Raw genomic sequence first — 26,675 nt, 5'->3', positions numbered from 1 at the left:
CCTGTTTGAGTCTTGGTGTGCTTCCAGAGCCATTGCTCCAATGCGGGCTCCTGTCTCGCCGATTCTGGACTTTTTGCAGGAAGATGTACAAAAAGGCTTGGCCTATAATTCCCTGCGGGTGCAGGTGGCAGCGTTGGCCTCCCTTCTTGGTAAGGTGGAAGGCGTGTCTTTGGCTGCTCACCCAGATGTGGCACGGTTTCTTAGAGGGGTGCTTCGGCTCCGACCTTCAGTGCGAGCACCCTGTCCAGCTTGGAACCTGGGGCTAGTTTTGAAAACCCTGCAGGCATCTCCTTTTGAGCCGCTTCGGTGAGCATCGGAGAAAGATTTGACACTGAAGGCCGTTTTTCTGGTGGCCATTACCTCGGCGAGACGGGTGTCAGAGATCCAGGCGCTGTCCTGTAGACCCATTTCTGCAATTTTCAGAGTCCGGAGTCACGGTTCGGATCGTGCCTTCCTTTATGCCTAAGGTGGTTTCAGCCTTTCACCTAAACCAGCCTCTTTTCTTGCCCTCTTTTTCAGAGGAAGAGTTTCCAGAATCTTTTGGGCAGCTGCACCTTTTGGATGTGCGCAGGACTCTGCTGCAGTATCTGCGAGTTACTAACTCTTTCAGGACTTCTGATCATCTGTTTGTTTTGCTATCCGGTTCTCGCAGTGGGTCTCCAGCGTCTAAAGCCACTATTGCCCGCTGGCTCAAAGAAACTATCTTTTCAGCTTATCTGCTGGCCTGTAGCCTTTAAGGCGCATTCTACTAGAGCGATTTCTTCCTCTTGGGCTGAAACTGGAGCACTCTCTCTTCAAGAGATATGCAGTGCAGCAACATGGGCTTCTAAGCTCTCCTTTGCCCGACATTACAGGCTGGATGTGGCTGCCAGGAGGGATGCGCGTTTTGGTGCACAAGTGCTAGCGCGTGGTGTGGCTTGTTCCCACCCTATCTAGGGATTGCTTTGTTACATCCCATATGTAATGGCTTCATCTGCTTGATGACAAGGAAGGGAAAATTAGGTTCTTACCTTGGTAATTTTCTTTCCTTTAGTCATAGCAGATGAAGCCATGAGCCCTCCCTGTATGATTGTCTGTATGCGGTGAATCTGTTTTTTCAGGTTCTGTTCTAATTTCCTGAAGTTCCTTCCTTGGGAGAAAGTTGGAAAACAATCTTCAGGATTCATGTTCAGTTTAAATTTAGGAGGATGTGTTCATTCCCTCCAGCATGTTTTTTTTGGAGGATGTGTTGATTCTCTCCAGGAGGCGCGTGTGTTCCCCTCCAGTTCTATAAATAGGAGGATGAGTTCATTCCCTCCAGTGTGTTGGGAGGATGTGTGATTCCCTCCAGGAGGCGCGTGTGTTCCCCTCCACTTATACAATAAGGAGGATGAGTTTATTCCCTCCGGGAGGATGTGTGATTCCCTCCAGGAGGCGCGTGTGTTCCCCTCCACTTATACAATAAGGAGGATGAGTTTATTCCCTCCAGGAGGATGTGCATTCCCTCCTTTACAAGTTCATGCCCTTGTGATGGGCCATCATTCGCTGTGAGGAAAGCTCTTGTGATTCCCATTGCGGTTTGCCATACTGCTTTGGAAGCTTCAAATACTGAAGAGGCAGTGGAGCTAGCTGGCCAAGAGGGCACTGTGAAAGTTTGAGTGCTCTCTATCTCCCCTGCTGGTTGATGGACATAACCCATACGTAATGGCTTCATCTGCTATGACTAAAGGAAAGAAAATTACCAAGGTAAGAACCTAATTTTCCCATACACATTATTCAAACCAAGAGGTAGATTGGGCTTTATTGATGTCAGTATAAAGCTGAGTACTGCATGAAGTTAGAGCATTCAATTTGTCGTGATGTCATCACGTTCTCTGCTGAGATTCCCCATGGTGTGCTCGGTGCTCTAATACGGCTGGTATGAGATTATAGAAATTGTATGTGTCTATGGTTATTTTATGTATAATGTGTATGACTGTGTTTATGTATATTATTCATAAAGGATCTCCTGAGGAAGTATATATGAAACACGGCCTGTGTTGAGATCTATGAACTGTTGAAAGCATGTGGATGTGATACGGATGCCTGAAGTGGAATTCCGTCGCTTACAAATGTGAAGATTGGATTGGTCAGCTATATTTAAAATCGATGCTACATTATCCTTATTGGACTTTGGGCTATTTTTTTTTTTGTTACATTTGTACCCCACAGTTTTTCCCACTCATGGCAGGCTTAATGCGGCAGGCAATGGAGGGTTAAGTGACTTGCCCAGAGTCACAAGGAGCTGCCTGTGCCGGGAATTGAACTCAGTTCCTCAGGACCAAAGTCCACCACCCTAACCACTAGGCCACTCCTCACCTAAAGGACAATAAGAACTGTTGGACAGAGTGTTATCATCATCTGGATATCTGATATGAGCTGATTCAAATAACAGTCATTGTTTACTCTAGTACTACTAGAGTTAAGAACATTTAAATCAGTTAGAGAATTAAATGTAACTCTACGAACAGATTGATTCAGTTGTTATGCTGATTAATGTGATGTGTGGGATTCTATTTGAGATTGCATCTTGTTTTGGTTTGGTATAAATAAACAATGTGAAATGTATTAAATGCATAATGTGTGATGTATACAATATATTTAGTAGAGATATTTAGATAACTAAAAGGTCACGTAGAGTTTGGTATGTTACAGTTAAGTGACTAATTGAAAGAATAAACTTTAACTCTGATGTTGGTAGTAACGATATATCTATCTATCTATCTATCCCTTATCGTCCTTCTGTCCCCTATCCCTTATCGTCCTTCTATCCCCTATCCCTTATTAGTAGTAGTGCACACGCTTGTACTATTATGCACCAGCACACCTCCCCTTTTGAAATTTCAGGCTTTTCCTGTTTTGGGCAATCACCCCCCCCCTCCAAAAAAAAAAAAGAAGTTAATATTTTCCATGTCATTTCCAAATGAAATACACATCCCTACTATTTACCAATGTGTTGGTTTCAAATATGCAGTTTTGGTAGTTGCTGGGTATTTTTCTTTTCAACTGTATCTTGTATTTAAGCACTGAACGCTAGTGAATTAACACTTGCAAAGACTGTAGAAACAAACTCCTTTTTGCGAGTTTTGTTTCTACAGTCTTTGCAAGTGTTGGTTCACTAGCGTTCAGTGCTTAAATACATTGATACTCCATTCTTTGTATAAACTCAGAGCGAAATACCTGCGCCTCCGCCAATGTGTTTACCACTCGACCCCTGATGTAGGTGCTTACATGTGCCGAACACGGACCGTGTCTGGTCCTTTCCTTATTTGTTTCAATAGACTGTTGGACCATATCCCCAGTGGTGATTCATCTTTGGTCAGCCTCTATTTCTGCCATATTATACATTGAATGTAATTCATTGACTGACAATCATTAAAAAAAATTCTTTCCGGTTTTGGCTTAAACATGAATATTTCTAGTTCCTCCCTAATTCTTTGAACCAGAAAAAGCATTCTACTAGTGTATAGAAACTCTCAAACCAGCACTCCCTTTTCATTGAAAGAAACCTTTTTTTTTCCCATTGAATGCACAATATTTTAAGAGGGTTGAGAGAACCTCTGAAAGCTTAAGACTAACCCTGATTATTTCACAGATACTAAATTTGTCTCCATATTTTGAAAGGGAATATTTTGTTGAAGGGTTGTTTACCCCCCCCCCCCCCCCCCCCCCCCGAGCAGTGATTTCCAAACCTGATCCTGGAGGCACCCCATTCAGTCAGGAGGACCCAGCTTTTACTTACGGATGTAAGGCAAGAAATGAAGAAGAAAGGCGGAAAGTAAAGAAATAAATGGAAAGGAAGCCCTGGAAACGGAGTTAAGAGGACAGATAGCAGCAGAATCGGATACTTAGCCAGCATGATCAGAAAAACAGTCACCAGACAACAAAGGTAGAAAAGATCATTTTATTTTCATTATAGTGTTTGGAATATGTCCACTTTGAGAATCAGGTGCTCAACATTAAAAGTTTATATTTTTTACTTATTTATGGCATTTTATCCCACATTAAACATGAATTAGGGTGTTTTGTGGGTCTACATGAGAATTGTGATATTATGATCCCTTGTTTCATATTGTTGACGGTCTGCATTTTCCGTATGGGTGGTATATTGGTGTATTAGGTTCTGCCCAGTGTAATATTTATGGTACAGTAAGGTTCTGAGTGTGTTTTTGCACAAAGTTGTGCATAGTGTTTTGCAGTTGAGCGATTGTGGTTAGTATATGCTTTGAGCAACCACTTTATTCTTTGACATATGATACATAGCTAATTTCTAAATTTAATAAAAGGTATTAATTGTGACTTTTATTTTTATTTATTTTTTCTGTGTGTTTTCAGACAATTATGGATTTAAGCTCCACCCACAGCCCCACCCCTAACCCCGCCCCCTTTAGCCTCCCCAAACAGTTGGGCCACCGACTGCCTATGCTTGCTGCCCTTGCTTTGTGCATCACAGCTTCCTTCAATTTAAATTCAGCAAAGCATACCACAATAGCTTTAGGCACATTTGGTTTTCTCATCCCCAAGGCTCAGTGAGCACGTTCAATCAGAATGGATGCAGGTGCACGAGAGTTATCAGGGTCAGAGAGCAAGTGGGCTGCAAGGCGTTGCACAACTTCTTCGCAATCTGAATATTCAGGTAACTCTGGCAGCCCACTAACCTGTATGTTGGAGCGACGACTCCGGTTTTCTAAATCTTCCACCTTATCTAGTAAGTACCTGGTTTCATTTTTTTGGTCCTGTAGCTGCGGTTCAAGCATGGTTAGAGACTCTACGTGTTCTTCCAGGCCCACTTCCGTTTCAGCCACTCAATTACCCAGTCCCGCTATTTCTCTTCGGAGGTCTGCTCCCAGCGTTGCCAAATCTTCGCGCATTGCCTTTAAATCTGATCTGATTTCTTGGAGCCAGATGCATAGTGTGGTCTGTTTCATGCTGTGGTAAAGGCACCTCCCCGTTCACACTGGGCACTGCAGTCTCCAGTGAGAGCTGTTGGTTTTCCTTATCTCGGGCGCCATGTTCCTCGGGGTGCGTAGCTGGAGACATCGCCTTCTGCTGAAATGCGTACACTTGTAAATCGAGTGATTTCACTCGTGAGGCAGTCATAACCTATGCAGCACTCCGCCCTCCAATTGAGAGTGTGTCCCACGTGATACAGTGTGGAGGAAAGCTGTTAATTAAGCTAATTCTTGGCAGTGGCTTGGGAGCTCTGTTTTCAAGCTGCCATTCAGGTCTGTGACGTTACTTCCTCCCCAACCTATCTCTTCTGATGTACCTTAGGGCTCCATCTTGGCCCCTATTTTATTTAACCTCTTCCTTTCTCCCCTTTTCACTCTTATTCAAGAGCAGGGGTGCATACTCTTTATGTTTAAACGTTTTTTATTGACATTGCAGTAACACAAACATTGTCATACAGGTTCTGCATATAACGTCCATCCAACCTCAATCTAAATATACAACAATTGCTAACTAACATACAGCATTTGTGAATTTAATGCCAACATTTATTACCCCATCAAATGTACCTATCCTCCCCCCGCTCTCTCCCATTCCCTTCCTTAACCCCCCTTTACCCCAGACCTGAAAAACCATTCAGTAACAGCCCGTGGAGTTCACCCTGTATTTAAAAGTAAACTAAGGCCTCTATGGCTTAGACTTTGCAAATAAGGGCCCCAGACAGCCAAAAATGTGACCCTCTTTCTCTGCGAGAACCTAGATTCTCCCGCCTCCCAAGACACCAGCTGATGTAACTGGTTTCTCCAGTGCCAGTATGCCGGAGGTTCCTTGACTGTCCAGTACTGTAAGATACATTTCCTGGCCAGTAAGCTCATCTTACGGAGCATTAATGTTTCAAAGCGATTCTGCCCTCTAAAGGACCCCAGAATGTCTAAAATCAATTGTTCAGCTGTCCCCAGGATTCGCAGCCCCAACCGCTCCTCCCAAAAACCTCGGACTTGTGTCCAGAACCTTTTCAAAATTGGGCAACTCCAAAACATATGCAGCATTGTGCCAGGGTGTCTTCCACATTTAAGACAGTCGGGGCTGCGAGTTCCTCCCATATGTGCTAGTTGAGCTGTAGTTACATATCCCCTATGAATACACCGATAGGCACATTCTCTCAAACGAGCATCTGATACTAACAGGGGTATTCGTGCTATTGATTTAGTGATGTCCCACGTTGTCACTACAACTCCCAATTCCTTTTCCCAAGCACTCCTCAGCTGACTGTAGTCCCTGGGGGGGCCGCCATCCTGATATTGTTTTATGAAGCAAGGATATTGTGAGTTCGCCCTCACCAAAAGAATGAAAAAATTCTCGTACCCTTTTCCCCAACCGAGTTCTCAGAGGATCTCCTGGTAAAGAAGAGATATAGTGTCGCACTTGTAGTATAGCAAATCTATTCCCCCAGGAGTCACCTACCTTTCCCAATAATTCCTCGTCTGTTAGGGGCTGCCCATCTTCACCCACAAGATGTTCCAAATTGGAAATTCCCCGCCTAGCCCATTCAACAAAATATCGGCTTGACAATCCTGGCAAAAATGCACCATTCCCACATATGGTTATCAAATCCGTTGTTGTTGGGTCCCCCCCTAGTTGTCGTATAAGCACTCCCCACACCTCTCGGAGCGATCGCAACATCACACTTTTACTTAATCCTTCCGGCAGATCACGTGTTTTATGGTGTAAAAGCGAAAAAACTGATAAGGTTCCCAAAGTGCTGCCTCCAGCGCTGTGGGCGTGTATCGTTGTGTATCTAAATACCAATCTCCTAGATAATGCAACTGGCATGCTTGATTGTATAGTTCTAAATTTGGCATGCCCATTCCTCCTCGGCTCCAGCTGCCTACTAACCGTGAGAAACGAACCCGTGGCTTCTTGCCTCTCCAACAAAACTTTGAGGCTAACTTGTAAAAATTCTTCAAGTCTTTCCGTCGGAGCCAAACTGGGATGGTCTGCATCACATAGAGCCACTTGGGGAACAACACCATCTTAATCAAGTTTACTCTCCCTAACACTGACAACAGCAAGTCCATCCATCCTTGTAGCACTTGCTGGGTCTCCTCTAGCAGCCAAGTAATATTAAGATCATACAACCGCGAGAGATCCATAGGCATCAAGATTCCTAGATACTTAAAAGAGGTTTGTGCTTTCCTCAGAGGGAACTCGCCTCTCCACTGCCTCCACACTTCCTCTGAGGAGGCCAAGGCCTCCGATTTCTCTAAATTCAAACTGAGGCCCGCATAGTCTCCGTATTCGGATAGAAATCTATCCGTGAAGCCATATTTCTGAAGAACAGCATATAGGAAATTCCATTTTACTTTATCAAAAGCTTTTTCAGCGTCAAAGCTTATTAACAAAGAATTTTCCTTCCCTCGACATCTAGCTTCTAATGAGGTCAAGACCTTGCAAACATTCTTAGTGATTTTCCGTCCCCTTACAAACCCCACTTGGGAGTCGTGTATAAGGTGTGGCAGGATTCTCGCTAATCTGTTTGCTAAAATCTTAGCCATTAATTTCACTTCATAATTTAGAAGCGAAATAGGCCTATATGATTCAACTAGTTCCGGGTCCTTCCCTTTCTTGGGGAGTACTATAATACAAGCTGTATTTAAATCCGGAGGCATCCTTTCCTGCTCTATTAATATGTTAAACATTGCAGCTAGGGGCTCAGTTATTTCTTCTCCCATGATCTTATAAAATTCCGCTCGGTAGCCATCTACTCCCGGCGCTTTAAGCAGTGCGCTTTGGTTAATCGCCAGAAACACCTCATCTGGTGTAATAGGAGTATTAAGTCGCTGCGCCTCTTGAGGGGACAGTGTTGGTAGTCCCATCTGATCTAAGTAGGAGTCTCCCGACAGACCATCCTCCGGCGGGGCCTCATATAATCTTTTATAATATTGATAAAAACTCTCACTAATTTCCTTGTCCGTGTGGACTTGTTCTCCCTGCCTCTTCTTCATAGTCAAAATCCTAGTTTTACCCTGTTTGGTTGCAATCAGGCGCGCCATCAAACGACCACATTTGTTCCCATGCTTATATAATTGATATTTATAATAGATTTGCGATTTAACTGCTTTATAATGAAGTTTTTCATTTAATTTAGTCTGCAAGAGCATTAAATGTTGTCTCTTCTCAACGGAGGCCTGCTGCCCATATCTTCTCCGAGCTCTGCATACTAACTGGCTCAACCTCAGTATCTCTCTATTCCTAGTCTTATGTTTGTGAGCCATATAGCTGATGATTTCTCCTCGAAATACTGCTTTAGCCGCCTCCCAGTACAGGACCGGGTCTTCAGCGTGTATTGCATTGTGTACTTTATAATCCCGCCAACTCTGATGTATGGAAGCCCTAAAACCCTGATCCCGATATAGCTCTGCGGGAAACACCCATCTCCGTGCCCCTCCCCTCTCTTCCTTAGGCACCCAGCTCAATTCCACCCAGGCATGATCCGATATCACATCTGCTCCTATTGCAAATGTCGTCACTGAATTGAACATCCGTTCTGAAATCAACAAATAATCAATTCGTGCCTGTGTACCGTGTGCCCTTGAGAGGTGTGTATAATCTCTCCCCTGCGGATTGAAAATCCTCCAGACATCCACTAGCCCCACCTGTCGACAAAGATTAGGCAGCCCCCGAGACTCCTGTCTTAGCTCATTCCTCCTAGCCCCGGTACTATCGATCAAGGGGTCCATCACCATATTAAAGTCTCCCCCTACTATTATGGGCAAAGATTTGCTCGTTATCAATCGCGAGGTGCTCATCTTATAGAACTTCCGATCATATTGGTTCGGAGCATATACGTTGCCAAACAACATGATTTGGTGCTGTATATGAGCCTCACACAACAAAAATCTACCCCCTGGATCAGTGAAGTTCACCTCCACCTTATCCACTATTCCTTTTCGAAACAGGATGGCAACCCCCCCCTTTCTTTCCCTGTGCAGCTGCGGATACACAATCCCCCACCCACCAAGTTCGCAATTTAGCATGCTCCCCGGCCGATAGATGGGTTTCCTGGAGGAGGGCTATATCGACTTTGTCTTTGTAAATGCTGCAAAATTTTTGAACGTTTAATTGGGGACGAGATCCCTCCCACATTCCATGTAACAACTTTTAGTGGACCCAGTTCACATAAGAAATTTGTTCACAAGATGTATACCATTTATACAATGAAAAGGGATGTCCCAGCCTCCACCCCTCTTCATACACTGTCTTAAGCCATTTTAATTCAATCTCAAACCCCACTAGCCGTATCTCCCAGGTCTCATTCCCCCCCCCCCATCCTCCGAAACCCCAACCTCCCTTCTACAAAACCCCAGTCTCTAAATGAGACCATCACGTATAACACCTCCTACCCCCCTCCCTCTCGTAAGCCAACTAACACAAATTGTTTTCCTCATCTTCCCTCTCTTCAGTATGTCTCTAACTTATAGTTGAGTAACTTTTCCAGTTAGTCCCAAAAAACAGCATTAAACAAACTTCACACAACCTTATTCCAGAGTTCCCAGGCTTTCTCTCTGGACTGTAAGGAGGATCCTCCCCAGCCCTCTGCAAGAACGTCCCTGGGATGGCCCTCGGCAGTATGTCTCTGATATTAATCCAAGCCACTCTGGCAAAATCGACACAATTCTTTGGTGTAAAAGTTATACCTCGATTCTCTGTAGTGTTCTGCTCAAGAATCCCAGGCTTCGCCAAATCCGTTGTACAGCACACGCCCCAGGGATTCTAGTTGCCTAAGAAATTCTCCTAGGCTTCCTCCTGTGGTCGTAATCTTACCGATCCACCAATTCCGCTCATCGAATTGGGCCTTAACATCTTCCAAATCTAATTAACATTTTGTAATCCAGTTTGTTGTATCCATGCTTCCCTCGATCCCATCTTGCATGAGATATCTGTTGATCCTTCATTTAACCTCTCAATCAGCGGTGCTCCACGGAGTTCAAAAAAGCTTGTGCTTGCTCGATCATTGTATAAACCTGCGTGACCGCTTGATAGGTGACTCTTAATTTAGCTGGATATTGCAGCGCAAATCGAATTTTCTTTTCAAAAAGTTTTGTGCAGATAGGAGAGAACTTCCTTCTCTGCATCGCCACCGCTGCAGAGTAGTCCTGGAAACATAAGATCTTTTTGTTCCCATATTGCAGCTCCTGGTCTTTCCTTAAAGCCTGCAGTATTGCCTTTTTGTACGCAAAATTTAAGATGCGGCAGATCACCACTCTTGGACGTGCGGCTTCCGCAGGCTTGGGCCCCACTCTATGTGCTCTCTCTACCTGGAAAACTCCCAGGTCTTCTGGGAGTTGTAGTTGTTCTGGCAACCATTTTTCCAAAAATACCCGCAGGTTTACAGTCTCCAAGGCCTCAGGCAGACCCACAAATCTTAAATTATTCCTCCGTGATCTATTCTCGAGGTCTTCAAGCTTTCCTTCATAGCTTTCCACCATGGTTTTAAGCTTAATATTTTCCTCCTCCATTTTGTGCACTTTGTCTTCGAGGGCTCCATGACGTTGCTGATACTCCGCCAGTTCTTTAGTAAGTTGTCCCAAGTTTTCCTGGACTAGCGTTATTTTACTGTCGATGGGCCCCAAGCGTCGATCCAGCAGAGGCTCCCTGGCGGCCGTCACCTCCGCCGCCACCTCCGCCACCCACACGGAGCTCAAGGCAGTCGCGGCCGGGCTCGCTGGAGCCGCCATTTTTTCCTTGCCGGCCCGTGTCTTTTCTTTTTCTCGGCGAACGCTTTTCACCGCCATGGATTCCTCCGTGAGTAACGCCGATTTAATTACCTTCCCTTCTTGTTGCGGGCTAATGTGTTTATCGGTTCTTTACTGGGGCAGTTTCCTGGATTTTGAGGGTTTAGTGGGTTGGCTGGCCGGAGCGGAGTTTTCAACAACCGCTCCTGGTCATGGCGTCACGTGATCTTTGGGTGCATACTCTTTAATTACACAGATGATATCCAGATTCTGTATCGTATTTCCAATCCCTCCTCAGCTTCCCCTGTTCTTAATACTATTCGTCTAAGGTTTTGTCATGGCTTAGGGTCAGTCATTTGTTTCTTAATATTTCCAAGTGTGTCGAGCTCTCATTTTCACATGGCCTTATTCATCAGCACTCCTATTCCTCTCCGAGAGACTATCAATATTCTTGGTGTTTGATTCCCACCTAACTTGTATTGATTCTGTACTTCGTTTTCTTTTTTTGCACTCCACCATATCAGTCCATTACATTTCTTCCTTGACCCTTCTCTGGTTCGCACACTTCTCTCTGTGATTATGCTTCACATAGACTACTGTAATTCTTTGTTTGGCAGTCTTCCATCCATCAAAAGCCTTCAGCTTGTTCAGTCTACCACTGTTAAGTTACTTCACTCTGCATCACACTACATCCTTCTCTGCTCTGAACATTGATACGGGCAGAGACCAGAAGCCAATCTTCTTTGTCCTGTCTTTAAATCCCGTCTTCCATCAGCGCCAGCCTAGCTTTCCTCTCTTCTCACTCCTTATATCCCTTCTCGTTCCCTCCAATCTGCTTATGGCAATTTGCTTACAATTCTTTCCCTCACTTATTTCCATCTTTCAATATCTCGTGAGACCAGCTTCAGCTTCCTGGGAATCCTCCCTTTTGAACTCTCTCCCACTATTCATCTGTTTAGAACTCTCCTATCCCAGATTTAAGGTTTTGCTCAAGACCCATCTGTTTGTGGAATCTTTTGGTTCCTCCACATAATCCTTCCCCCCTCCTCATGTATCTGTTTTCTAATTGTTTTTATATTGTAAACGGCATAGATGCCATATGGACAATTTGTGGTATATCAAGTGCTGGGAATAAATAAATAAACTCTCTTCTGACCTAGCACTCTCCTTTCCCCCACTTCTCACATACTGCACTCTTTCTGTTCCATATCCTTTACCTCTTCCACTCCTCACTATTCCCTCTCCACCCTATTATTTTTTTCCTTCCTCATCTTCACATTCTGACACCTTCCTTGTCTCCCCCATGCTCTCCTTTATGACCCTTGGATCTCCTTTCCTCATCTCCCTGCATCTTGATCTCTTCCCTACCATTTTTTAAATCGTTTACCACTCCTTCTCCTTTTCCACCTCTCTGTCCTTCACTTCCCTCCCCATCTCTATCCACTGCACATTATTCCCACTCATCCAACTGCTCTGGTCTCCAGTTCTAAATTCTCTTGGCCTCTGCCCCTCCATTATGGATGGGCTTCTCCACCTCTTTCATTTTGTGCTTTCACTAATTATTTATTTATTGGGTTTTATTAGCCGCATTTATGAAGAGATTCACCTGTACTCCTCATCCACACCCAGTGGTGTGCTGGTAAATGTTTAACAACAGGCTCTCTCCCCGGTCCCCCTCTGCGCCCCCCCCCCCCCCAAATTGCAGAGCTGGCTATAGCCGGGGAGAGAGCCTGGGGAGGGGGTGGCAATGCATTACTCCAGGGAAAAAAATTTAAATGATCCCAGGTTCCAATCTAATTCATGTTTAATGTGCGATAAAATGCCATAAAGAAGTAAATAAATATGAACTTTTAATGTTGAGCACCTGATTCTCAAAGTGAACATATTCCAAACATTTTCTACCTTTTGTTGTCTAGTGACTGTTTTTCTGATCATGCTGGCCCAGTATCTGATTCTGCTGCTATCTGTCCTCTTAACTCCATTTCCAGGGCTTCCTTTCCATTTATTTCTTTCCTTTCCTCCTTTCTTCTTCATTTCTGGTCCTCAGCTTCTGCCTATTTTCTTCATCCATGTGCAGTTTTTCTCCTCTCTTCCTTTCCCCTCATCTCATCTCCTTCCTCACTCTTCCCTCCCCTCCATCCATGTCCAGCATTTCTTCTCTCTCCCCTTCTCTCCCCCTGCCCTCTATCCACCCATGTCCAGCGACCCTTCTTTCTCCTGCCACCCCCTCCCCAGTTGTTAAGCAAATTCTCCTCCCTCCCTCCCTCCAGATCCGGTCCCTCACTGACTCCTTGTCCTTCGAATTCTTGCCTGCCCGCTGCCAGCACTGACTCTCCCCCCGCTGCCGGATCGTGCTTCAAAATGGCTGCCGAGACTTACTACTACTATTTAACATTTCTAGAGCGCTACAAAGTGTACGCAGCGCTGTACAAACACAGAAGAAAGACAGTCCCTGCTCAAAGAGCTTACAATCTAATAGACAAAAAGTAAAGCATTTAAATTTAAAATATTTAAGCAGTCAAGCACAAGAGAACAGTCACAGAAGGACAGAAGATGTTGAAGGGTGGTCAGTGTGATTAGGTGTAACTCTGGTTGGAGTAGTGGGAGAAGGTGATAGAAGAATAGAAATGGGTGAGGTAAAGTAATGAGTGGGTTGATAGGGAGGTTATATAAGACATGTCACTCTAGGGGTGGGTGGGTAGAGGGGTAGGGTGGGTGGAAGCAGGAGAAGGTATTCTCTGCAGCCTATCTGTGAGATGGAAAATGCTCTCTGAAGCTGCTGCTATAAGTTGTTAGTTTTCTCTCCCTGAAAGAGATCCAAGCCACACCCACGAAGTTCAAACTGTCAGTGGGGAGGGTGAGGGGAGGAAATGGCAGTGCTTGATGAAAAAGAGAGCTCAGTTTGATAGGAGATATACTATAGGATGTCATTCTGAGGCCAGGCTAAGTCTAAAGCAGGAGAAGGTATTCTCTGCAGCCTATCTGTGAGATGGAAAATGCTCTCTGAAGCTGCTGCTATAAGTTGTTAGTTTTCTCTCCCTGAAAGAGATCCAAGCCACACCCACGAAGTTCAAACTGTCAGTGGGGAGGGTGAGGGGAGGAAATGGCAGTGCTTGATGAAAAAGAGAGCTCAGTTTGATAGGAGATATACTATAGGATGTCATTCTGAGGCCAGGCTAAGTCTAAAGCAGGAGAAGGTATTCTCTGCAGCCTATCTGTGAGATGGAAAATGCTCTCTGAAGCTGCTGCTATAAGTTGTTAGTTTTCTCTCCCTGAAAGAGATCCAAGCCACACCCACGAAGTTCAAACTGTCAGTGGGGAGGGTGAGGGGAGGAAATGGCAGTGCTTGATGAAAAAGAGAGCTCAGTTTGATAGGAGATATACTATAGGATGTCATTCTGAGGCCAGGCTAAGTCTAAAGCAGGAGAAGGTATTCTCTGCAGCCTATCTGTGAGATGGAAAATGCTCTCTGAAGCTGCTGCTATAAGTTGTTAGTTTTCTCTCCCTGAAAGAGATCCAAGCCACACCCACGAAGTTCAAACTGTCAGTGGGGAGGGTGAGGGGAGGAAATGGCAGTGCTTGATGAAAAAGAGAGCTCAGTTTGATAGGAGATATACTATAGGATGTCATTCTGAGGCCAGGCTAAGTCTAAAGCAGGAGAAGGTATTCTCTGCAGCCTATCTGTGAGATGGAAAATGCTCTCTGAAGCTGCTGCTATAAGTTGTTAGTTTTCTCTCTTCAGCAGAAGTCTCGCGAGGTCACCTCTGGAAGTCTCGGTGGCCATTTTTAAAGCGTGAACCAGCAGCGGGGGAGAGTCAGAGCTGGCAGCGGGCAAGACTGCCTGCCCCGAAGAATTCGAAGGACAAGGAGTCGGTGAGGGACTGGATCCGGAGGGAGGGAGGAGAGCCAGAGCCGGCTTGCGCTTTTTAACAACCGACTCGCAAGTCGGAAGAAAATTTAACAACCAGCTCTTGCGAGTCGGTGTGAGCCGGCTCCAGCACACCACTGTCCACACCCCAATTGCTCATCTGTTTCTCTTTTGACCTCTTTTCTTCCATGCCCCTCAGGTCTTACATCCCACCTGAAAGACAACTGGGAGGAGATGTGGACCTTACCCAGTGTCTGCTTCATGAGCTGCCTGGGGTCAATCAACAGGTTTGCTGTGAGATCACAGGAACCTGTTCAGCTCAGGAAGCTGATGCTCAGCTTTGTGAAGGCTGCTGGCTGTATGGGAGGGGGGGTGGGGGGGTTGGCATGTGTGCACGTGTTTTTTGCCCTTGCTGGCCCTCTGCCTGCTGCTAGTATTCACTCCATGGGTAGGGGAGTCCAGACCTGGAATTCATTTATGCCATTGAGCCTGGAGTATTTGTGATGTCAATCCTTGCCATAATACTTAGTGCAAGTGAAAGAGGCAAACAGTGTAGAATTGTATTTATTTATTGGGATTTATTAACTGCCTTTATGAAGAGATTCATCTAAGGCGGTGTACAACAGGTACAGTTTAACATAAAACTTACAATTTTGTTAACAACATAACAATAGTAAAATAACCAAGAATAAACATAAATATAATTATAATGAAAGAGGTAAACTTCAAAACAGTAATTTTTATGTGAATGTGAAGTATGCCTGTGTGCTGCTTAATGGGATTCAGTTGGCTGGTAGCCTGGACCAGAAGGTGCCCTTCACTTCTTTGCCTTCTTGCTTTTTTTCTATGCTATAGGCTGAGGCAGGTAGGAAGTTTGCTTCTGTGTGTATGGTAATTTAGTTTGAGAGAGCTCAGGGCATTTTTGGCAAGGAGTGAAAAAAAAAACATGCTAGTACTGAGTATTGGTGTGTACTGGTTGGGGAGGGGGGAAGCCCTATTCTAGACAATACAAGAGCATTGTGGTCTGTAGTGCTGCCGTCTCTGTAACTGTAGTTTCAGCAAGCCTATATACAATGAACTGCAATAAATAATTGAAGTGATCAAAGCATGAATCGCCATACATAAATCTTCTTTTGATAAATGCAAATACATAAAATTCCAAAGGTGGAAAAAAAAATACAGTTGAACCACTGCTTTTTGATAGTCAAAAAAGAGTCCAGCCAGATATATCCATGGTCTTAACCTCATCACGTGGGACTAAAGAGATGCTGCCAAGATGAATCTTGGGGCACAGAAATTTCATGTGTAAATTAGACAAATTTAATTTTATTTTGAGCCTGTCACCTTTTTATTTCAGTCATTGGAGTGGAAGAGTAACCTAGTGGATAGTGCAGCAGACTTTGATCCTGGGGAACTGGGTTCAATTCCCACTGAAACTCCTTGTGACTCTGGGCAAGGCACTTAACCCTCCATTGCCCGAGGTACAAATAAGTAAGTACCTGTACATTACTATGTACACCGCTTTGAATGTAGTTGCAAAAAAACCCACAGACGGTATATCGAGTCCCATTTCCCTACAAAGACTATCGGCACATCTGTCTTCAAGCTCACAATAAATTTGTTTTGCTCAAAACATGTTTTATATCTGCCTCCTCAAATATTTTTGAGAGGAGTTGATTATAAAGTTTAGAGGACTGAGGACAAAAAAGACCCCTCTGGTACCTTGATGTCAGTTTCCAACACTGGGAGACTTTGTCCCCCAGTGAACACATTGGCCCAGATTGAGTAATTGGCACTTAAATTTAGAAACCAGGAAAAATCTGCGCTTAGCACTATTCCATAAAGGGTGTTCCAGGCTGAGAGCTGTTTCTGGAATAACACTTTGAGTGGATTCCCATGCCAAAAGACTTACGTCAGTTGAAACCTGGTGTAAATCCTGGTGTTCAAGTTGGGTGCATAACCCTGATATTCTAGAACACTGCTCCTAAATATTTGGAATGCCGCTTCCCCTCTCTTGGCCACGACCCCTTTTGGGTTGCACATGAGACACTTTGAGCATGTAGTATTATAGAATATCAAATGTAAATCCAAATTAGTGCTAATTAATTCCAATTAGCCTTAATTTATTAGTATCCAGTTGACTGGATTGCTTACATGTGCATCTGGGCTCCACACCCAACTTTGGGTGACCTACCTAGAATCTGGAGGGATGTTGTACATTGTATTGTTTTGTTTTATAAAAGAAGTGAACCAGCTTAAGCTGGTGCTCCTAATTCCACATACCTGCAATTGTGATAACACAATTTGAATCTTTATCCAATGTTCCGTAAAGGTCATCCATTAGAGTTGTCTCTATGCTGTATCCAGTGTAAAATCCTGATTGACTGGTGGTGGACAAACACTGCCTTCCAGACTGTGGCCTAATCAGACATGCAGTTTTAGGTGAATCTGAGCCCAAAGTGGGTGAGCACAACATTTTTCCTCTACCCCCATTCTAGTTATTTACATGTGTAAGTGGATACTTGGTCATCTAAAAGAGGTCATTTATATGCCTAAATAGTGGAAAAGGCAGCAAAATAGCAGATTGATGATGATAAAAGGTCCAAATTTATTCACTACATAAATGCAAAAATAAATAAATAAAGAGCCCAGACACAGCCATGCTTTCCCTTTCTAAGGGCTGCTTCAGGGGCTATTAAAATGGTTAATAAATACATAGGAAAACATGTTAGTATAAATCAGAAAAACTCATAATACAAATAAGTCGTCGAATCAGAAGCCAGAGACTTCAGCAAAAACAGATATGTAAAAGACAGTATATAAATCATAGTACTGACCAATAAAAACTAAATAGTATCAACTACTAAAAACATGCATACAAGTGAAAGGAGGTGGAAAAAAAACTCACATACCCACTTATTACCTAATGGTAAAAAGCTAGGAGCAAAAAATAAAAATAATTATTAAAGGCTTATTAGAAGCACTTAAAACCTTCAAGAATAAAAAACACTTTTTATGCAATAGTGCTTGCTAAAGTGTGGCTGGGGTAAAATCGATTGGTTCAAAAGGAAAACATAGTGAACATACCATTAATCTGTTTAGCAGTGATGCATGATCTACCCCATCGGTACCAATACTTGCTTAAAAATATGATGGTCCTACTTTGTTTACTGTCTCTTAACTTGCTATCAGTTTATGATATGACTCTGCCTTGTGTCCCGAATTTCCTGACAGTGTGCTTTTACTCAATAGCATTTCACTAAGGACCTTTTTTATCAAGCCATGGTAGCACCTGCTGGTGCAGTAATGTTGACGTATGCTAATTTAGAAACCTACACATCCATATATGTACAATTTAAGAATGGCCTGCAATCATTTGGCAGAATCATAAGAAAAGAATAGCTATACTGGGTCAGATCAGTAGTCCATCTAGCCCAGTATCCTGTTTCCAACAGTGGCCAAGCCAGGACACATGTACTTCTGACCGAGACTGTCAGCTCCCCCCCACACACCCATTCTAGTTTAAGCTGCTTTATCTCCTTTTTAAAAGTTAGTGCCAGTAGGCTGGTTCCATCCTTATTAAGGTGGAGTTCATCCTTTTGGAACAGTCTCCCCATTCCCAGAATGCCCAGTTCCTAACAAATCTAAATCCCTTATCCCTACACGATCGTCTCAACCATGCATTGAGATTAGAGACTTGCATAGTAATGGGGTTCGCGGGAATCCCGCGGAACCCGCAGGGTTCCCATGAGGATGGAAGCAGTTCCTGCGGGGTTCCCGTGGGGATGGAAACAATTCCTGTGGGGTTCCCACGGAAGTGTACGCTGCACTTGTGCCAGCCTCTCACCTACCGAGTACCAAGTTCTTTGAGTACCGTCTCCTCCTCCTCGTCCTTGCTTTAACAGCACAGATGTGGAAAGTCTCCATTAAGGAGGAGGTAAAGACACAAATGTTGATGGAATTCAAAAAGGAATGAGATGAACACAGAGGATCTCTAATTAGAAAATGGAAGTTATAAAAAACCTAAACTGAAATGGCTGCATGTGCGTGGATGTGTCGAGTGACGCTTAGATGACAACTCCGGCTGTGATGAACTAGGGCCGATACTGGGCAGACTTGTAATGTTTGTGTCTCATATATGGCAGTCTGGTTTAGGATGGGCTGGAAAGGGCTTAGATAGCAACTTTAGTGGCTGGAACATGAGAACAGTGCTGGACAGACTTTTACGGTCTGTGTCCCGCAAATGAGAAAAGATTAGACTGGAGTGGTCTTCGGCAACTCCAGCAGTTGGAACATAAGGATAAGGCCGGGTGGACTTCTATGGTCTATGTCCCAGAAACACCAAAGAAAGACCATAATCAAGTATATAATATCACGTTCATTGTTGATTTAATCATGAATTGATAATGTGTGACTACTGGGCAGACTGGATGGACCATTCAGGTTTTTATCTGCTGTCACTTACTGTGTTACTATTAATCCTCTCTGCTCCCAGGCTGATGTGCAGACCTCAGCTTTGACACAGGAACAAGCATCAGAGGTCACCTGACATTTTTGCGTGCATGTGGCAATCTCTTAGCACACAGTGCCAGTGAATCAGAGATAAGTCTTATATGTGCACACCAGAGTGTTCCGAGTTCCAGCTTCTGTTCCTTCCTTGCCTGCAGTGCTGCGGTTCGAACCCAGAGAGAGACAGTGCCAAACAGAATTATTTTTATGTATCTTTAAATTTTTGCAGGACTGAGTGGGGACAGGTTAAAATCTTGCGGGGATGAGTAAGATTCCAGCAGGAACGGGTGGGGGTGGGAAAAATTTCTGTCCCCATTCAACTCTCTAATTGAGACTTCGCAGCGCTGCCTACCTTTTGGGTCCTGCACGTGGAATGGGGAGCATTTCTGAAAATGACTCTGTAGGATCTGGATTTTATCTTTCTTCCTAGGAGCCTAAATTTGGCTTCTAGAACCTCCCTCCCACATTTTCCTATGTCATTGGTACCCACACGTACCAAGAGAGCCGGCTCCTCCCCAGCACTGGTTAAGATCCTATCTAGGTAACGTGTGAAGTCCACTACCTTCGCACTAGGCAGACCAGTGGTGAGAGGGAGAAATGATAGTTAAGAGGACAACATCCTCATATCCCTCCTGTAGAGTGCTGGCCAAAATGAGCACTTTAAATGCACTAATTAATAGGACTTTAGATTTTTAGAAAAATGTTACAATATTAAAATTTTTACTCCACTGTGTCTTTGGCATAGTGTCCAATCGGGATATGAAATGTGTATATTTTGGCCATGCATTAACCAGACCTAAGTCACACATAAGCTTAGCGGGGTTTAAAAAATGTTTGGACGGCTTCCTAAAGGAAAAGTCCATAGACCATTATTAAAATGGACTTGTGGAAATTCCATCTCCTATTTCTGGGATAAGCAGCATAAAATGTATTGAGCTTTTTTGGGATCTTGCCAGGTATTTGTGACCTGGATTGGCCGCTGTTGGAAACAGGATGCTGGGCTTGATGGACCTTTGGTCTGTCCCAGTGTGGCAATACTTATGTACTTATGCACACCCCCTCCTCACATGCAGGGATGGCATGATAGCTGGAGAAAGGTGTTTGATTTCAATCCATGCCTGCATGTCCTCTTCCATGGCTTCCAGCTTGCAATGTAAGTTGCCGTAAGTGATGCTGGGTTATGTGAAATGTCTTCATCTGTGACATTGAAGAGCAGCATTTTAATAAAAATGTCCTTGTGTGGCTTTGAATAAGATTACAGCATTATTGGAAGAATGTTGGCAGATAGCTTTTTTTTTTTTTTTTCTTTTTTTTTTTTACTTAACAGCCAAGTTCAATAGCTTTTGATTTATACTTGGAAATCTTAGTTCTTCTTTGATGTTCGGCTTGGACATTATGCCAGAGATAAATTGGGATGGGGGAGGGGTGGGGGATTACTTAAATGTAACATTTTTTTTCTAAAAATCCATAGTGGTATGCATCAGTGCAGAGTGGAGACTCTGGCAGGAATTGGAGCTGACTTTTTGATGCAATCATAAAGTAAAAATGTCTCCATCTATATTAGCAATCCTGCTTTGTTCACAGAAGTGCTAGAAAAAATTCTCTTATTCACACTGCAGTACTTCTGTGCAGTAGATCTCACCCTGGGGAAATGCAGTTTGTTTCTGAAGATATGTTGCTTTCCTTTTGTGCATGTAAATTAATTAATTATTTTAGTGCACCAGGGAAGTGGCTGCTCCCTAACAAGGCCGCCTTTGTTTTCAAGCCTACTGCTGAAGAAAGCCCTGTTTGACAATTTGATCACAGGAACAAGTACTGTACAACTCCCTCCCCCCTTCTGTGAAAACCAAAACAGCCTGCAAAAAGTATACACTTATATTGTATAGAGCATGAGTGGCATTAATACACTTTAGTTTTATTCAACAGTGGAATTTCATTTTGCTTTTCCATGTTAGTTAAATATAGGGGGATCCCTGTTCTCTTCCTGGGATTGAATTAACAAGTGCAGTAGCTAATTCTGCGAATGGGTTCTAGTTGAACATAAAATTTAGGGATTTGGCATACATGGTCCTTTTTTCCAGTTTAATTTAGCAAAAGGAAGCTTCTGAACGACTACAGTATGACTATATTGTGACTGTGTGATTTCTTTGTTTTTATCTGATTTCAGTTTACTGTTGCTTTTTCTCTATTTGTCCCAAGCAGCAAATAAAGTTGTTGGATGTTTTTTTTTTTGACAGCTTTCAAAGGGTCATTGACCATTGCATGCGACTCAAGGGCAGTAGGACACAGGTTTCTTTGCCCCCTTCCCAGCTCTTTAATAACTGATCCTATGTGGGCCGAAAGGTTAGTTGTACCTTGAACCTTGTGCGGCAGGTTCTCTAAGGTGTGCAGGAGTCCTTGTATTCTACCTTTCAAGGGCGGCAGTACAATCATTCCTCTTTCCCATGTGTAGGAGAGGAAGGTACCCTGGAATAGAGGTGTGCAAAGGGACATAATCTGGTCCCCATCTCCACACCATTCCCAGTCAATTCTTTTCCATCCCCATCCCCTCATATTGCTACTGTGCCCTCTCCATCCCCACAGTTTTCTTTCCCATTCCCGTACCCAGTCTGCATTTGAGTGATCTTGTAAATTCAAGAGGAACATTTTCTATTATTAACACTTTATGTTAAGCAAGTAAGTAAAAAAAAACCAAAAAAAAAAACTTAAGTAAGCAAGCTGTTTTCTTAAATAGTAGTCATAGGTGCCCCGTATGAGAGGCCCAGCTGTGACCTTCCCCGCCTGCCTCCTCCTCCAAATGTAGTCCCGATTTAAGCATACCTGCCAAGACTCCTGCTGAATTCTGCCGCTGCTTCTGTTGAGCAGCGGCAGGAACATGCATCGCGTTGAGCCACTGCCGCCGCTTCTCTCCACAGCTGTCATTAGAACAAAAAGAAGCGCGGGGCCACAGCAACCTTCAGGCATGCGCTGTCGGCTCTGCCGGTCCTCTGCCCCTGGAATGGAAAATTGACATCAGCGGGGGCAGAGGACGGCAGAGCCGACAGCGCATGCCTGAAGGTTGCTGCGGCCCCGCGCTTCTTTTTGTTTTTGTGTCAGTGCTACCGTAAAGAGGTCTGGAGGGAGCGAACATGGCTGGAAACTGGAAGTGAGGACACTTGAGGGGAGAGAGAGAGAGAGAGAGTGTAAAAGAGCAGGGGAGAGCCAGGGACATGGAAAAGAGCAGGGGAGAGCCAAAGAGAGATGGGCAGAGATAGAGGGGACATGGGAAAGAGCAGGGGAGAGCCAGAGAGAAGATGCTGGATGGAAGAGGGGTACAGAGAGAGAGAGAGAGATGAGTGGAAAGATGGGGAGAGAAAGAGGGGACATGGGCAGGAGAGAGAGAGAAGCTGCTGGGGAGAAACTGGGGGAGACCCTAGCAGTCAGACGGAGAAATGCTGAATGAAAGGAGGAAGAAAGAGAGGGAAAATGCTGGAAGGAGGGGGCAGAAAGAGGGAAGACACTGGATGGAAGGGTAGGGAGGGAAAGAGGAAAGACACTGGAAGGATGGGGAGAGAGAGGACATGTTGAATGGAAAAGGGTTGAGAGAGAGAACTGTCTAGAAGGAAGGGGAGATAGAGGGAGACAATGGACGGAAGGATTGGGAGAGGGTAATGGGTGGAAGGATGGAGAGAGAAAGAGGGATGACACTGGGTGGAAGGGTAGGAGAGAAAGAGGGAAGGTTCTGGACATGGATGGATGGAGGGGAGGGAAGACTGGAAGGAGATGCACATGGATGGAGGGGAGGGAAGAGGAGAAATCTGGACATGGATGGAGTGGCGGTCAGGGAAGAGAGGAGAAATGTTGGATATGGAGGGAAGGAAAGACAAAGGAAGGAGATGCACATGGATGGAGGGGAAGGGAGAGAGGAGAAATGCTGGACTTGGATGGAGGGAAGGGAAGTAGATGTACATGGATGGAGGAGAGTGAGGAGAAATGTTGGATATGGATGGAGGGAAAACTGCTGAATTTAAGAGCTGGAGTGGAGCACTGAAGGATAGGGACAGGGCTTCAGATGGTAGACAGGATGCACAAGGACACAGGAGGATGTGGACATGGTGAGAGAAAAAATATCAAATGGAAAGAAGACATTGCATAAAACAGAAGACACTGGGACCAAAGTGAATAGAAAAACTAAATGCTCAGACAACAAAGAAAAAAAATATTTTATTCAGAGTATGCCAGCTTTTGGAAATATGCATCTGTGATATTTTGCATTTAAGTTTTAATTTCTGTAGTATTGCTGCATGCTGAGTTTGTCTTCTTGAGATAACTTTCCAGTTCAGTATTTTGCCTTCATATGAGATGTGTATGAAACTAGCTGAGATCCACAATGGGTCAAGAAAGACTGACAGCTTTATGTTTACTGAACATTGAAAGTGATCTTGTTGTAGATATTTACCCTGAGCAGATCATTGACACCTATGATGTGAAGTCTAGTTGCCGGATGTTACTTCACTAATGTGACCATTTCATTTTGGGATTTTCCATGGATGGAAATAGCAGTGTTTAATAATTGATAACATTTTTGAATAGTATACATTGGTTAATATATGCTTTGAGCAACCACTTTTTTTTTCATATCTAAATTTAATAAAAGGTATTAATTGTGACTTTTACTTATTTTTTTTCTGTGTTGTCAGACAATTATGGATGTAAGCACCACCCCTAGCCCCACCCCCTTTAGCATCCCCAAACAGTTGGGCCACCGACCGCCTATGAGTAAAGTTCATAATGTTCTTGCTATTCCAGTGAGTTGACACTAGAGGTATCATAATTTGATCTCCATCCTCACTCCATCTTCAGTATAAATGGATCTTTTATCACCAATACTGTGGATTGCTCATGGTCCCCATCCCCATGCACACTTCTACCCTAGAAGCCCCTCAGATCTTGCTTGCACTGCTCTGCTTTCTCTGATGGTAGGAATGAGAGTGATGAACTCCTGCACAGTTTTACAGAGAGTCCTGTTCTTGTGGCCCACCCTGTTCTACTGATTAAAATGCAGTTAACATTGATTATATCACTACAGTTTAGAAGAGGGTAATCATAACACTTACAGCTAAAATTTCCACCTTTATTTCAAGGAAATCAAAATTAGACTGCAGAATATGAACAAGAGTTATAAAGAGCCACAGATCAGACAAATGCTGATAAAATACTTGATTTATTCAAAAGGACATTGCTTTCTAATGTTGATACCATGGCTTTGTATCTGTCCTTTTGTTAGGTGCCAAATTGCTATAGAAATCTATTTTTTTTATTCTTCCTTTAGGTTCAAGGGAAATTTGACAAAATCGAGTTCAATAGGATGTGCTGGACTTTGTGCGCCAAAAAAAATCTGACTAAAAGTCCCTTACTCATCAGTGAAGATGATGCATTTAAAGTCTGGACTATTTTCAATTTTTTGTCAGAAGACAAATATCCATTAGTCATCGTTCCAGAAGAGGTAAGCACGTTCACCATTTGCAGGCATTGGTCACTCCCCAAGTGCCTGGAGGGATGGTTGGTCTTATTCCCATGTTAGAGGAAAGGAGATTTCTAGATTTCATTTACAGGACAAGGAAATAACTGGCCAGCATCATATCCTCTGCAGATAAGAAGCTATGCAAGTCCAGAGGTTTTGAATGAGCATAAATTACAAACAATCATTTTATAGTTTAAAAAGGCCCAAATCCATTTCCTGCTTGATTGTTCAGTAAGAATGACTGATAAGGGAGGCTGCTTCCTGGTGTTAAAAAAAGGCTGAGGTCCCCAGGCAATAGCAAGGACCCTTCATCCACCCATGCATTAGATGGAGTTAAGTCATAGCTATCATGAAATCCCATGTGTGTGCCTAATTGTAGGAAGCTTTTGTCATGTGATCTTGGGAAAGCAGACACCTTCTAGTAGTAGATTTCATAGTCTAGAGTAGCATAACATCTAAATAATGAGGTTTCAGACATCTAGCCCTCACATCATTTATATCCTACTCGATCTGATCATATTCGGTGGCTAGCAAAAACATACATAATCCATTTTAGCTCATAAAACATACAATAAAAAACATTTCAGTTAAACTTCAGCTAGCTAAATAACTACCAAGTCAATCATTCTGTAAAAGTTTTATAAAACTTAATTTTCTTCAGTAATCATGTATTTACAGTTAAGGGTAGCAGCCCATTGCTTTTATTCTTTTTGTATGTGTACCTGCCACTGGAAATATCAAAATAAAGCAAAATATATTTAGGAAAGTGAGGATAAAATTGTGTGTTCTATGCTGAAATGGGGGCTTTGATTATTAAGTGACTGACTGACTATCCAAGGGTTCCCAATATCTATAGCCCTCTGAGACAGGAAATAAGAGTGGTAATTGCCTTTAAGTCCAATATTTAAAAGAAGCAGTCTGAATCTGCTGCAGATTCTTAGCTACTTGAATTCATAGTCATTTTCTAGGTTAATATTATAGTCCTAATATGTATGCACACTTAAATGTGTTAATTCCTTCATCCAAAAAAAAAAAAAAAAATTATCTTAAAAAAAATAAAATAAAAAAGTGCTAATCCACTGTCTGTGATATTTAGCATTGATGTCCAGCACCAGGAAGGGTGCCATTTCTGTGTTGGCATAGAGTGCCTGCATGGAGGACAAGTTTTTCACAGCAGTATCTTTGTATTCTGTTACCAAGTGCGGCTCTCACTGTGCCAGCCATAGTCTGAAGCTGTCTTATCCTCTTCCAGCTCTGTTGTCTCTCTACAGGAGTGTCCAGACTTTCATTGTAGGCAAAATTATCCAAGTGATTCTACAATATGGCTAAATTTGCCAGCATAGTTCAGAGGTATTTTTGATGGAAAAATTGAGAAAACCGGCACCAATCTCTGTGGCAAAGATTTCCAGAGGCTAGACAAAGTAAATGCACAGCTTGGATATTGGTGCAGACTTGCAGGCACAAAATAGCCATGGAATTTGCACCAGTGTGGGCAACTGAGTATTGTCCTCAGAATGTATGGCAACCACTAAATATGACAATGCGATGCTATACTAATGAAGTTTTCTACACTGCTCTTATTCCTGACGGATTCAGTGCGGTGAGCAGTTGTATGTGTGTGTCCGATGCAAAGAGCTCCTAGCTCTCAGAGAACAAGTCCATTCTCTTGAGGCTAGAGTAGCAGACTTGGTGGAGCTGAGGGAGACAGAGAGGTACATAGAGGAGACCTACAGGGATGTTGTAGAGAAGTCCCAGCTCCAAATTGGCAGACCCTGTGTTGCCTTGGAGGAGGGAGGTCTCCTAGAAGGAGAGCATCACACTGGTGAAGTAGGAAGTACGCCTTGTAGCTAGGACCTGCCCACTAGGGGATGTACTATCCTCTTGCACCAAGGATATGTCTCCAGGGAGTTCTGCCCAGGAGGGAAGGGTTAGGACAGCTGCTGTAGTTGGTGATTAGATCATTAGGCATATAGATAGCTGGGTGGATGTGAGGATTGCCTGGTGACTTGCCTGCCTGGTGCGAAGGTGGTGGACCTCATGCATCACCTAGACAGGATCTTAGATAGTGCTGGGGAGGAGCCGACTGTCTTGG

At 43.6% G+C, this 26,675-nt stretch overlaps 1 protein-coding gene across 1 annotated transcript in view; it reads left to right on the top strand.

Moving 5' to 3' along the window:
* SWAP70 (switching B cell complex subunit SWAP70) overlaps positions 1-26,675 on the top strand; it is a 184,729-nt gene that overhangs the window by 65,350 nt on the left and 92,704 nt on the right. The window contains exon 3 of the mRNA XM_030200994.1: positions 24,392-24,565. Coding sequence (XP_030056854.1) covers positions 24,392-24,565 — 174 coding nt within the window. The remainder of the gene's footprint in view (positions 1-24,391; positions 24,566-26,675) is intronic.

This window comes from Microcaecilia unicolor, chromosome 4 (assembly GCF_901765095.1).
Source record: "Microcaecilia unicolor chromosome 4, aMicUni1.1, whole genome shotgun sequence".
In the NCBI taxonomy this organism is placed as follows: Eukaryota; Metazoa; Chordata; class Amphibia; order Gymnophiona; family Siphonopidae; genus Microcaecilia; species Microcaecilia unicolor.
Note: the sequence above shows the minus strand (reverse complement) of the source record. Positions and strands in the feature narration are given on the sequence as shown.